Below are 13,281 nucleotides of genomic sequence, written 5' to 3'. Positions count from 1 at the left end.
CTAGTTTACAAGAGTCTTGTAATTTGTTGATTGTTGAGACTTAAGAGTTTTAGTGAAGTTGGGGTTAAATCCTGTAGAGGTAGAACTCGTATTTTTTTCCACCTTTCTTGAGTCTGGTGTTTTCCACGTAAAAATACTGTCTTCATATTTACTCTACTTAAGTGAACCATGTAAGCTTACATGTTCCACTGATAGACAACTATTAGAGTAAAACATTAAAATTAGTAGGGTACGCACTCTAACATTTGATCTACACTCTTTATAGCTTGCATTTTTAAGTCCTTTTTTTAAGTATTGGGGAAAGGGGAGGAGGTTGTGGGATGGGGTGGGGAGCTACGGGGTTTGGAGTAGCGATTAAAGATTTATATCACGTAGAATTTATCGTGACGGGAGTGAATTTATTTTTTAGAGTTCAATTAATTCAGTTTCATTTTGATAAAAATAACATAAATCCCAACTTTAATAGAATTATTTATACTCTGCCTCACTTCCTTAATTACTTTATTCTCTCTCCTGATTCATATACATAACAAGACGAACATATACATAGAAATCTTTGTATATGACAAGGCCGACATATACATAACAAGGCCGATTCATATACATAACAAGTATATATATCACAAGCCCAACATATACATAACAAGACCGACATATACATAACAAAGCCGATTCATATACATAACAGGACCGATATATACATAGAAAGCTATGTATATGTATTTTTAGAGAAAAATGAGATTTTTGTAATATGTTTTGGAGAGATGAAATTTTTTGTAATAAGTGAAACTTAAATTATGGATTTGTGTAATTTTTAGTTCATTTTGTGTACCTCTAGAATGGGTTTTTATTTAAAGTTCGGCTCACTTTGCATCCTATTAAGCTTGCACTTCGATATTGTATTGAATATACTATTCTTTTTAATTTACTTTTGTCACCAAAAGTCTCAAACCCCTTAGGCAAATTGGTCACATTCATAAACCAACAAAAAAGAAATGCTTATCATCATCGTTTCAATTAGTGGTGTTCACGGAAAATAAAAAATCGAATTAAATTAAAGAAAAATATTAATAATTGTTTTTGTGGTTTGAATTTTGTTTTTAATTTAAAATTCGATGTAATTGGTTTGATTTTGGCAGTAAGTGAAAATAATTGAAAACACTGAATCAAACTGATTATACTAACACCCATTTAGAAACCATAATTTAAGATATACATTATATATTTTTTTTATATAAAAACCTATGATCCATATTCAATTTTCTGTCCTTTGCATCATAATCTAGGTGTTTGCTTGCCTTTATAGGAATTCAGTTTTTTTGTCTTACATTTTAGTTTGATGTGTAATTTTATTTTGACAATTCTAATAATCTATTTCATGTCAAAATGACTTCTATTTGATCAGTCCTTTAATTATTTGTGAGTGTTTAATTCAGTCATCGTCAAGATACTTTTACCCCAAACTATCTTCTTACATTGCTATGTAATGAGTTTTTTCTTGACAGTGAAGAAAAAGGTGAAGACTACTTGGGATATAGAGGTATCTTGTGAAAATATTTGGAATATGTCTACATGTTTAGAGCATTTCGTGTTTGTACATATTCTTAGAAGGTTAATGTTATAGCTCATAACGTAGCTAAGTTTTCAATATTTGTTTTGTCTGAGTTACCTTAGGAACTGGTATTCCTAAGTCGGATTGTAGATGATGTTTTACATTCTTTTGGATATATTATGTCCGTAATGAATGAATAAAACGACAGATGAGGCAATTTTGAGAATGCATAACTATGTTGCTCCATCAGACTCTTCAAAAATGTAGATAAATGCGACTTTGAAGGATATCCGACACAGGTACAACAATATTTTGAAAGAGAGTCCAACCAACATAGATGTAAAAACAAAGTTTAGTTTGCAAAATTGTTGATTTTATTGAATAGCAACATTTGAAATACAAAGGGAAGACTTTCAAGTAATCTTGGACATTTCATTTTTAAGTCAAATTTAACGACAGTTTTGTCATGTGGTCTTTTATTAGAGTTCTGCGATATTAATTAAAATAAATCAATATTAATTTTAAAATATCTTTGACCCATTAAAAATAACCGATTCATTTAACATAACCCGACCCACATCCATTAAAATATTTTATTTTCCTACAACAACTATTTTTCTAATAAAAAAAATAGTGATTAATGTATATCCTTTGGCTATTTCTAGTTGATTCTAAATCATTATAAATGTTACGCATAACAGAAACCTCAAAAATTCTATCCTACAGTAATTGATTAGTTTTAATTCCAGTGACTCCAATATATACTTCGAAGATGCAAGAAAATAAACCAATGAACGATTAGGGAAAGCAAGAAAAAGAAAGAGGCGTACCAATAGAACTTCTCCATTCTCCCATCACGAATTAGGGGAGTATACATTATTGAAAAAATCATTTTCAAATAACAACTTAAAAGAAGTCTGTTATCCTAATTATCCTGTCATGCATATGGAATAATTTCTCCTATCATGAATTAGTGAAGCATACATTGTTGAAAAATGATTTTCAAATAATGGCTTAAAAGAAGTCTGCTATTTCAATTATCCCGCCATGTATATAGGATAAATTCTCCCATCATTATGGTATAAATGTTGGAATAAATAATCCTGATACTAACTAATTTCAGATATTTTGAAATTAATATTGATTTCTTTTAATTAATTGCGTGGACTTCTAATAAAAGACCACGTGACAAAGCTATTTTTAAAAACCAATCATTAAAAAGTAATGACATGAGTGAGTTGATTTTATAGTGGTGATGACATGAATGAGCCGAACTTTTAACTGAAGGCATAAATGAGTCATTTCTGATAGTTCAATGGGATATTGGGGCCTTTTTGCTTACTTTAATTAATAACGTGGATCTCTAATAAAAGGCCATGTAGCAAAGTTGTTTTTGAAAACCACCGTTAAAAATTAATGGCATGGATGAGCTAATTTTGTAACAGCAATGACATGAATGAGCTCAACTTTTAACTGATGGCATAAATGAGTCATTTCTGATATTTCAATGACATATTTAGCCGTTTCTCTAAAATTTATTGACGTATGTTTTAATACATACCAAACTTAAGGTGTTTGTTTTTAATTCTCGACTTGCAACACCAAATCTAATACTTTTATGAACTTTTCTCTCCCTCTAAGAATTTAAATTAATTAAATAATTATTTTCTACTGTTAAAGTTAATATTGTCAAGTTACATTATTTTGGATGATGTAGGACTAGGTAATAGTTAAATCTAGTACTATTTGATAAATAAAATTAATAAAAAAATATTTAATTTTTCTATTAGAATGTAAATTTTAAATTTTACTGAAAGTGACTTGGTGAACTTCCTGGAATATAACTGCTACTCCAAAGAGACAAATGTTAGATTTTTCTTTACTTGATTTGTGTTATATATATCTTGACATTGTTTAATTAAGGAGCATAGCAAAAGTAATTGATTTCTTCACAATCAACTTAGTTTTGATATTTTTAGACTTTTAGTACAGATATGTCACTTATGTGTTATCAATAACGGAAAAGGTTAAAAAATAATCGTTAACTATCTAAAATAACTCAAAAATATTCTTCATTAGATTTTTGGTTAAAAAATGTTTTTCCATTAAATATTTGAATAAAAAATACCCCTCTAACGGAATTTCACTAAAGACGCCACCTAGATAAAAATAGCCACCTAGACATTTCACATCACGATCCACATGTATAATCCCCTTTTAAAATCATCAGCCCATAAGCTTTTCTGCAACAATGCAAATCTCAAGATGTTTCCTCCATGGAAGAGAAGCATTATAAGTTCTGTACAAGTGATCTGATCACGGAGAGTTCCATGAGCCCTGTAATTATAAACAAAAATCATCTCATTGTTATCATCACAATAACTGATAAAGGATACCAAATGAAGATGTTTTAGCTTTGATAACATGTGAATCTCTGTTTCAAATTCGCAAACTCCTTGCTTTGACGAAACTATGGTTGCGCCGTTGTCTATGTACCGTTTGTACACATTACCGAAACCTCCATGTCCAATCACAAAATTGTCATCAAAATTTTCTGTTGCAGCTTTTATCCTCTTCCAGTAAGAAGTGTCGGCACAAATTGGACGATAATGATGATGAGCCTGAGCTGCTGGTCTTTTTTGTGGGGTTGAATTCAATGTAATTGACAAAGGGATCCACGATGATTTTGTAACGCTTGTATGCAGGTCTTTTTTCTCTTTTCCTTCGCTGAAAAATCAAGAAACATAGAATTGATAACACAACAATTTTGCTAATCACACTTGCTGTGATAACAAGAAGGATATGGTATTTCCTTGGGGTTGAATTTGCTGGAATTATCTTCAGAAGCTTAAGGAAAAAACTGCACAAATGGGAAAAGGAACAAGAAGTTTCGGTAAGAGGAGGAATAAGACTCATACACTGTGTGTTAGATGTGGTCGCCGTAGCTTCCATATCCAGAAGAGTTGTTGTTTTGCTTGTGCTTACCCTGCTGCTCGTCTTAGAAAATATAACTGGAGCGTCAAGGCACTTAGAAGAAAGACCACTGGAACTGGTCGTATGAGGTATCTCAGCAATGTGCCCCGCAGGTTTAAGACGAACTTCAGAGAAGGAACCGAGGCAGCTCCAATGAAGAAAGGCACTGCTGCAACCTCTTAAGTTTCTAAAGAAGCAGTTTGACCTTGTTTCATTTTGATTTTGCCTTCCATTTTGTTGATGTCGGAGATATTGTTGTTTAAGATATGTGTCCTATGGATTTCTTTGCCTTTGATATAGTATTCGTTCCCTCCCCCAAAAAAAAGAATTTGCTGGAATTTTAAATCGCAATTCAGAATTCTGATTGATAATACCCGTTCTTTTTTATCCATCTATTAAGCTTATGGGTTTGACGGATTTTAAAAAAAGATTATACATGTGGAAGGTGATGTGGAATGTTCAGGTGACTATTTTTATTCAAGTGATACGGGAATAATCACGGATATAGACTTAGGAGAGTGTGTTGGACCCGAACTTTGGCATGTACAATTGAAGTATAAAAGAGGCCCAAAATGCACCTAAATCAGCCCATAAGTTACACTAGATAGGTGCCCACTCTTTGAAGGGTTTTTTGGTTATTTTAATGTAATAGTTATAAAAGGAACATTGTAGGGTTTTTAGATTTAGTTTTGGATATTATTGTAAGTCTTGTAAGAATTGAAACACCATAGTTAGGGCTTGGAAAATCCACCAACCGAAACTAGGGCAAGATCTACTGTGGATTCACTAGTGATTGTGTTTGCTTGGAAACGTTGGCGCTTGAGAGGTGAAATCCGATCTCGTGTCACATAAGAGATAGGTGAATCGTTGTGTATAGTGTTAAAGGTCCAAGAGTGGAATAGGTTCTTGGGTTTTTAAGATTACATCTTCGTGTAGTCTATCTATCCATCCCTTGTTTCTTTTATTGTAATCTTGTTAGTGTTTGTAACTTGTAATCATTCCTCTTGTTTCTAGTGAACCCGTCACTTGTTGTTGTTGTTCATCTTATTTTTGATCCATCTTGTTAGTTTGCTGATTGGTTGTTTTTAGGTGTTAAACACCACAATACATTGTGTTCTTGTTGTTGTTTGTTGAATTCGAGAGGGGTCATCCAAAGGGTCCACAATTTTCTTGACTAGTGGACAATTTTAGATGTTTGCTTTGTGTCTTCTTGGTTTTTCTTGTATCACCAAGTGGCGCCTTTGGTGGAATTTCGTTAGAGAGAGGGGTATTTTTGAGCCAAATATTAAACGGAGGGACATTTTTGAGTCAAAAATCTAACAAAGGTATTTTTAAGTTATTTCAGATAGTTCAGGAATATTTTTTAACATTTTCCGTATCAATAACTTGCATTGTTTCTACTATATACATTTCTATGTCAACTTCATTGTTTTCCGTCAACCTTACCGCATTTATGCCTCGATGATCGATCAATTGATTTTCTTCAATTCAACCACATATGTTAACTATAAATCCTTCTTATTATTTTATTTCTGTTTATCTGAAGGCATTATCGTGGAACAAGAGCACATATTGTTGTTCATGGGATGAAGTTCATTGTGACGAGATGACAGGAAAAGTGATTAAGCTTGATCTCCGTTGCAGTAGCCTCTTTCAACTCTTCAATCTCAGAAGGCTTGATTTGTCTCATAATGATTTTTCCGGGTCGCTCATTTCACCTAAAATTGTTGAGTTTTCTAGCTTAACGTATCTTGATTTGTCGCGTTCAAATTTTACAGGTCTAATTCCTTCTGAAATCTCACTTTTCTAAATTATCCTTTCTTCATATCTGGAGTGATTATAAGCTTAGATTTGAACCTCGCAATTTTGAATTGCTCCTTAAGAACTTGACCCAATTAAAAGTGCTCGAACTTTACTTGCTCTTCCATCATTTCTCTAAATTTCTCCCACAATTGACCCCCAAGCTCTTGGCTTTATAGCATTTTGTGTTCTATTTTTCTTTATGATAATACTTCCTAGTGAATTTGATCATAAAAGCCCATCAGTTTCTAGTATAATTTTCAATAATATGGTTTGACATTTTGTTTCTCTATGATGGTCAGTGTGAGATAGTTCAGTTTTTGGATATGAAAATAAAGAATAGAGAAATGAAGAAATTAGGTTTATTTTTCTCTCTCTATATATAGAAAAATAAACCTAATTTCTCTTTTTATTGTGTAAAAAATGGGGCGTGACGCAGGACCTAATTGTTGTTAGATTTTTCATTTTAAAATTAAGAAAAGCTTTGACGAATTAGGCTCTCTTTTTTTACTTATTGATATTGAATATCCTTATATACTTCAGACCTTATTTAGTATTTGATTATGTATTAAAGGTGCATAAGGAAACTTGATTTTTTCTTCGCTTTGAAGATCTTCAATTCGTTGATGTTTGTATGAGCTTTAGAAGTACTAGGTTTGCACATAAACTTAAATTTTTCTTTTAACTTATTTTGTTTATGTATTGTGAATAACTGGTATTAATATTCGCGCGATGCGCGGTTGATATTAATGAAAGATATATTTTATAGTTATGCATATAAGGCTTCTCTGTAAAATTTTAACTTGAACTTTAAATTCTTTTTATTTTAAATATTTTAATTTGCACCCTCTTATCAAGAGGAAGAAAAGAGTTTCCCCTTCTCCTTTTTTGTCTTAATAGATTTTTCTTTCAAAGTAAATTTTGTATTTCTTTGCACGATCTTAGTCATAGTATATTTTTTATAAATTTAAAATATTTTTGCGTCAAGGCAAATATTTTAAGCAAAGTCTCAATAATAGTCAATTTTTCCTCTCTCATATTTTTTTATTACCATTTTTTCAACAAATACTTATAACATTATCTAAAGTCTTAACCTGTTTGCACGATTTCACAATGTTCACTTATTCTCTTATGATAATGGACCAACAAATATTAATGAATCTTATTGTATATTATTTTTTCGAATATATGGTTTAATCCTTCATAGATTTGAATATTCACTTTTCAACTCTATTTTCGATCAATCCTATCATACTTTCTCAATTTACTCAGTTTAAATGAAATTATAAATATTAATCACTATCGATATTGAATTCCCTCCCATCTTTGAATATTCAAATAATACTTAACCCCTTATGTTCATCAGTACAATAAGATATTAATCTTATTCATCTTTATCCTTTATATTGTACAAAGTAGATCAAAATAATTATTGCACCAAAAGATCTACAATATTCTAAAATTGAAGTTACAAATATAAAGATAAACATGATTGAACGCATTGCCTGTTTATATCGACTAAAACAAAAAAATAAGAAAGTTTGTTGCATAATGTTTATGAATAACAAATGATAAACGACCTTTACTTTCACACTAGTACAATATGCTACAAAAAAGTAGAATAATACTTGTAGTAAGAATTTAAATATAATGAATTTTACAAAATCAATATTCATAAGTATTTGATTTATTGAATTTGAGCATTGCCCATTGAGCATCAGCCACGAGATACTCACCCAAATTTTGATCTTCGAGATATAGATTTTGAGATAGTAATTTTAGTGTCGGATAAATTTCATAGATAGTTATAAAACTATTATTTTTTTACTAAGGTCACTTAACTATCATTCCTAATACAATATCACAAAACTTTTAATATACTATTAAAATCACACAATTTAATTGTCAAATTAATTGTTAATCATAACATATAGAAATATAGTATAGACAAATCAAGTGTTAATCCTAATATATTGAAATATAATGATTAGTAATTTAGTATCATAATTTATTCATTTTTGAAATCATATTATTATCTCACTAAAATCTAAAGCAACAATATTTGCAATGCAAGAAAATCAACTAACTAATATCGATATTAGTTTCTTCATATTTAATGTATAACTTGTAAAATTTTATGTTATTGCTAAAATTTTCATTGCACATTTCGACCAAGATAAATTTTTATAAGTCTTTAAAAATATATTATATATTAAAATATCACTAACTTAAATCTTCAAAGAGTACAAATCATATTTTTTTTATAACAGTACATGAATACTGGCTCATAAATTTTTCACCAAACATGTAGAAAATAAAATGAATATGCAACATAACCTGTATATTTAGTTGACTTGATAAATCAAGAAAAATCTATTCTAAAACAATACTCAAACTAAATTGAGACTCTAGCGATTATCACGACAAGATAAGATGTTGTAGAAATCACTTGCACAATTCATCTTCTCCAACATGTTATGGCAGAAATTAATTAGCTTTTACTGAGTGTAGCCTTCTTATATAGTGGTAAATTATTATGACATTAGAACTTCTAGATTAATTGCAGTTGGTATAATATTTTTTTCCATGTATATGTATATAATTCTTAATTGATTATTCATTTTCTATTTATATTTCTCAATCAATTTTGTTATGCTTCCTTAATTGACCTACATTCAATGAAATCATAAATATTTTTTGTCATATAAATAATCATTTTATGGTAATACTTCAATTGCATATATTCTAATTAATTAGTAACTCACACCTACATTTCATCATATACAAATTATTATAAATTTTTATTATTAAGAAATATTTATTCCTAATTCATTTTATTGATATGCACATTTAAATTTTTGTATAAGATAATTAATTTTTGTTCATAAAAATGAAGTATCTTTTACAAATTTGATTATTTTAAAATTTTAAATTATTCTTACAGACATATATAAGGTTATATAATTGGTCAATTAAAAAATAACTTTGTAAGGCAAAAAAAATTTTGACTTCAAATATTTATTTGAACTATGTAATTTTAGTAGTTATTTTCGATAAATATTATGCAATCTTTTCTGTGTAGTAATATTCATTTTTTAAAAATTTTAATATTTATTTATTTTCAAACTACCCTCCTTTTAAATTCAAGACTATCATTTATTCATTTCCTAATATAAAATAATAGTGTAATTACTCATTGATACTTATTCGTAAATATGAATGCATATTATTTTAAATATAGATTACTTCAAAAAAATAGAATAAAAATCCTTCCAATAAATGTGAATGCATATTTTTAAAATAAAATTACTTGAAATATATTGAAATAAATTTCTTCCATTTTATAGTCCAATGTTACCATTTGAGTGATCACCTCTTTTTCATAATATTTTTAATTTTGGAATAACTTTTTGATTATTATTATTTTTTTTATATAAGTTGTTTGATTACTAATTGGTTATTCTCTTAATTGATATTTCTTGATACTGTCTTGATTAAGTCATTTGTAATCAAATCATAAATGTTCTTTTTTTGTATAATATTATTATTTAAATTAATTATATATACATTTTGAGTGATGACATCTTTTTCATAATGTTTTTAATCTCGGAAGACCTCATTTGTCATAATAATCTTTTTCATATAAGTTACTTGATTATTAATTATTTATTCTCTGATTGATTTTTTGTAATACTTTCTTGATTTACTAAATTGTAGTGAAATTATAAATATTTTTTAAGTAGTATTATTATTTAAATTAATTGTGTATATTTTCTTAGGGATAACTTTTTTTTCATAATATTTTTTTATTTTGAAATGACTTTTTGATTATTATAATCTTATTCATATACATTACATGATTACTATTTACTAATTAATTTTTTGTAACATTTTCTTGATTTACTCAATTGTAGTAAAATCATAAACATTTACTTTTTATAATATCATTATTTATGTTGTTTAAATTAATTGTTCACATATTTTAAGGAATGACATCTCTATTGAAATATTTTTTATTTTGGAATGACTTTTTGGTCATAGTAATTTTTTTTCATATAAGTTGCTTGATTACTAATTGGTTATTCACCAAAATAAATTTTGTTGCCAACAAGATAGATTCTTGTTGCCAAAATACCAATTGGCTAGTTCTCAATATGCCACTTGGTTTAATTTTAGGTTAACTTCTTTGCTTTATTATATATATAGATAGATAGATTGTAGTAAAATCATAAATATTTTTTAAATAATATTATTATTTAAATTAATTGTGTATATTTTTTTAGGAATAACATCTATTTCATAATATTTTTTTATTTTGAAATGACTTTTTAATCATTATAATCTTATTCATATAAGTTACATGATTACTATTTACTAATTGATTTTTTTATAATATTTTCTTGATTTACTCAATTGTAGAAAAAACACAAACATTTACTTTTTATAATATTATTATTTATGTTGTTTAAATTAATTGTTCACATATTTAAGGAATGACATCTCTATTGAAATATTTTTTATTTTGTAATGACTTTTAGGTCATAATAATTTTTTCCATATACGTCTTACTACTTGGTTATTTACCAAAATAATCACCAAAATAAATTTTGTTACCTACAAAATAGATTCTTGTTGCCAAAATATCAAGTGACTAGTTCTCAATAAGCCACTTGACTTAATTTTAGGCTAACTTCTTTGCTTTATTATATATATAGATTAACCTGAGGTCTTGAGATACATACTTTTGAGGGTACAATAATGTTGTAATTGAGTTATGAATATGTTAAAATCAGATAGGTGTTATGTGTGTAGTATTTCTATAAGATAATAATTAAACTCGAGCACATGTACAAATTGTTTGAGCATTATTGCATTCGAGACTTTGTATATATTTTTGCTTTTTCTCTCTCTCTTTTTTTTTTTTTTTTAAATTAACACTTATTTTGGGTAAATTCAAAGGCTAAAAATCATTTCTTATGAATTAAAGAACACGGTAAATAATGAATGGTTAATAAGTGAATGTATATATATAGGTAAATTATATTAGAAATTATGTGTTTTTGTATCCACATATTAAAAAAGGAAATTGATATTCCGAAAATATAGCTCATGCCTCTCGGTTTAATTTACATTGTAAATATAAAAACGCATTCAAGTTGCCAAGAAAAAATACAACAAAATTCGTTTCCATCATATTTTTTGTGGATTAAGAGGTTTTGATTGCCGAGGTATGAAATTCATGGGGTTCAAGAAAAAAAAATCTCGAGTTCAATCTATTGTGTTTAATAATAAGATTGATATTCCTTGTTAATTATCATATAATCACTTATCATTTTCATGAAAACCCTTGCCCTCATCCTTTTTGAAAAGATTAAATCTATTTTCTGGGCATTGAATGTTTTATGTTATTTTTCTTAGCAACCATGCATTATATTAAATTTGCTAACTCAATAATGAAATATATAGGCCTTGCCATAGTTTTTGAATCTTAAATTTGAAATGGAGTTATTTCATGTAACTGTTTGTATCAAATTGACTTGATATTTCCATTTCACACTAGAAATATGGAATTTAAAATTCAAAAAAAAAAAAAAGTTTTGGTAGTTTTTCTAGTTTTCATATATAAAACTTCAACTTTATTTTCATATGGAAACACGACTTCAACTTCAACTTTATTTTCATATGAAAACACGACTTCAATGTAAATAGGCATATATTTTTTCAACTTCAGCTTTCAATATTATTTTATTTTTAAAAAAATCTCAACCGAATAATGTCGAAACACCTATATAGTATATACTATACTTATAATTTTTTATTTTTTATTTTTTTTTGGTGTTGTAGAAGCATGGAACATACAAAAATATTGCAGGGATTATGCCTACTCATTTGTTCTTTGATTATACTAAATGGCAAAGCTGTAATTGGACAACAAAATGACATGGTTGATTTAACTATTCTTGAAAGTGCAGTGTCAAAAGGAGCTGGTAATAATATTTTTTTCTTTAAATATGTAGATATGAATTATTTGGCTAATTATTATGAGGTAACTTTCATATAGAGAAAATACATCAAATCCCCCTCAACTTGTCGCCAAAATTTACTTGAGATCCTAAACTAATCAGGTAATTATATACCCCTTAACAATTTTCAAGTGAATTTTATACCACCCTAATAATATTATACCACTCTCACTACGGAGAATGCAGTACAATAGTGCCCCCTCCCACTCCCCCTCCCTTTCTTTTCCTTTCTTAAATATGCGATTCCAAAGAAACTGTCATTTCATACCAAAGGGACTTTACAAATAATCAAAGCTGAACAAACTTTACAAAAATTGATTCAAACTAACAGTGAATTCAAAGAAAGAAATCAAGAACTCAAATCCAAGCCCTATAAACTGTCATTTCATCCAAAAGGGATTCTAAAACAGATCAAAGTTGAACACACTTTGCAAAAATGATTCAAACTTTAAGTTCTGAAACAGAAACAAGATCCATTGTTGCAAGCTTTTCAGTGAGGTTTTTTTTTTTTTCCATTGTTGCAAATTTTTCAGTGAGATTTTTTTCTTCAACAAATGAAAAATTGACTTGAATTAACTTGAGCAAATCCAACAATGGACTAAATACAAGTATATGATCACAAAAGCACATCAATACACAAAATTTCAAATCCAAATTCTTTTACATTAACCAAAACCTAAAATCCCAAAACTCCCAAATTCTCAATCTTTTACTCAACAATGTCAACAGAAATGACACAAATAGTCCCAAATCAAAAATGACATTGATGTTATTTGCATTACATGGAATTTTTGGCCAAGAACCAAACTTGTTCATCAATCTTGAACCCCTTTTGGTTGTCAAAAGATGAAGTTTTGGATCAATTAGGACTTGGTAGGAAGGGGTTTACGAAGAAGACGAAGAAACGGGGCGGGGGTACGAAGTAGATGAAGA

At 28.3% G+C, this 13,281-nt stretch overlaps 2 protein-coding genes across 2 annotated transcripts in view; both read left to right on the top strand.

Moving 5' to 3' along the window:
- Positions 1-4,393: 4,393 nt before the first annotated feature.
- LOC107857369 (60S ribosomal protein L37) lies at positions 4,394-4,763 on the top strand. The gene has a single exon (XM_016702260.2). It carries the CDS (start codon positions 4,421-4,423, stop codon positions 4,706-4,708), a length of 288 nt encoding a protein of 95 aa, XP_016557746.1. The 5' UTR covers positions 4,394-4,420; the 3' UTR covers positions 4,709-4,763.
- Positions 4,764-11,444: 6,681 nt separating this feature from the next.
- LOC107862776 (pectin acetylesterase 8-like) overlaps positions 11,445-13,281 on the top strand; it is a 9,553-nt gene continuing 7,716 nt past the window's right edge. Inside the window, exons 1-2 of the mRNA XM_016708435.2 lie at positions 11,445-11,553; positions 12,170-12,312. Of these exons, the coding sequence (XP_016563921.1) occupies positions 12,174-12,312 (139 nt within the window). The 5' untranslated portion in view covers positions 11,445-11,553; positions 12,170-12,173. The remainder of the gene's footprint in view (positions 11,554-12,169; positions 12,313-13,281) is intronic.

Source organism: Capsicum annuum, chromosome 1 (genome assembly GCF_002878395.1).
Source record: "Capsicum annuum cultivar UCD-10X-F1 chromosome 1, UCD10Xv1.1, whole genome shotgun sequence".
Lineage (NCBI taxonomy): Eukaryota > Viridiplantae > Streptophyta > Magnoliopsida > Solanales > Solanaceae > Capsicum > Capsicum annuum.
The sequence above is the reverse complement of the archived record's forward strand: the minus strand, read 5'-3'. Positions and strand labels throughout refer to the sequence as shown.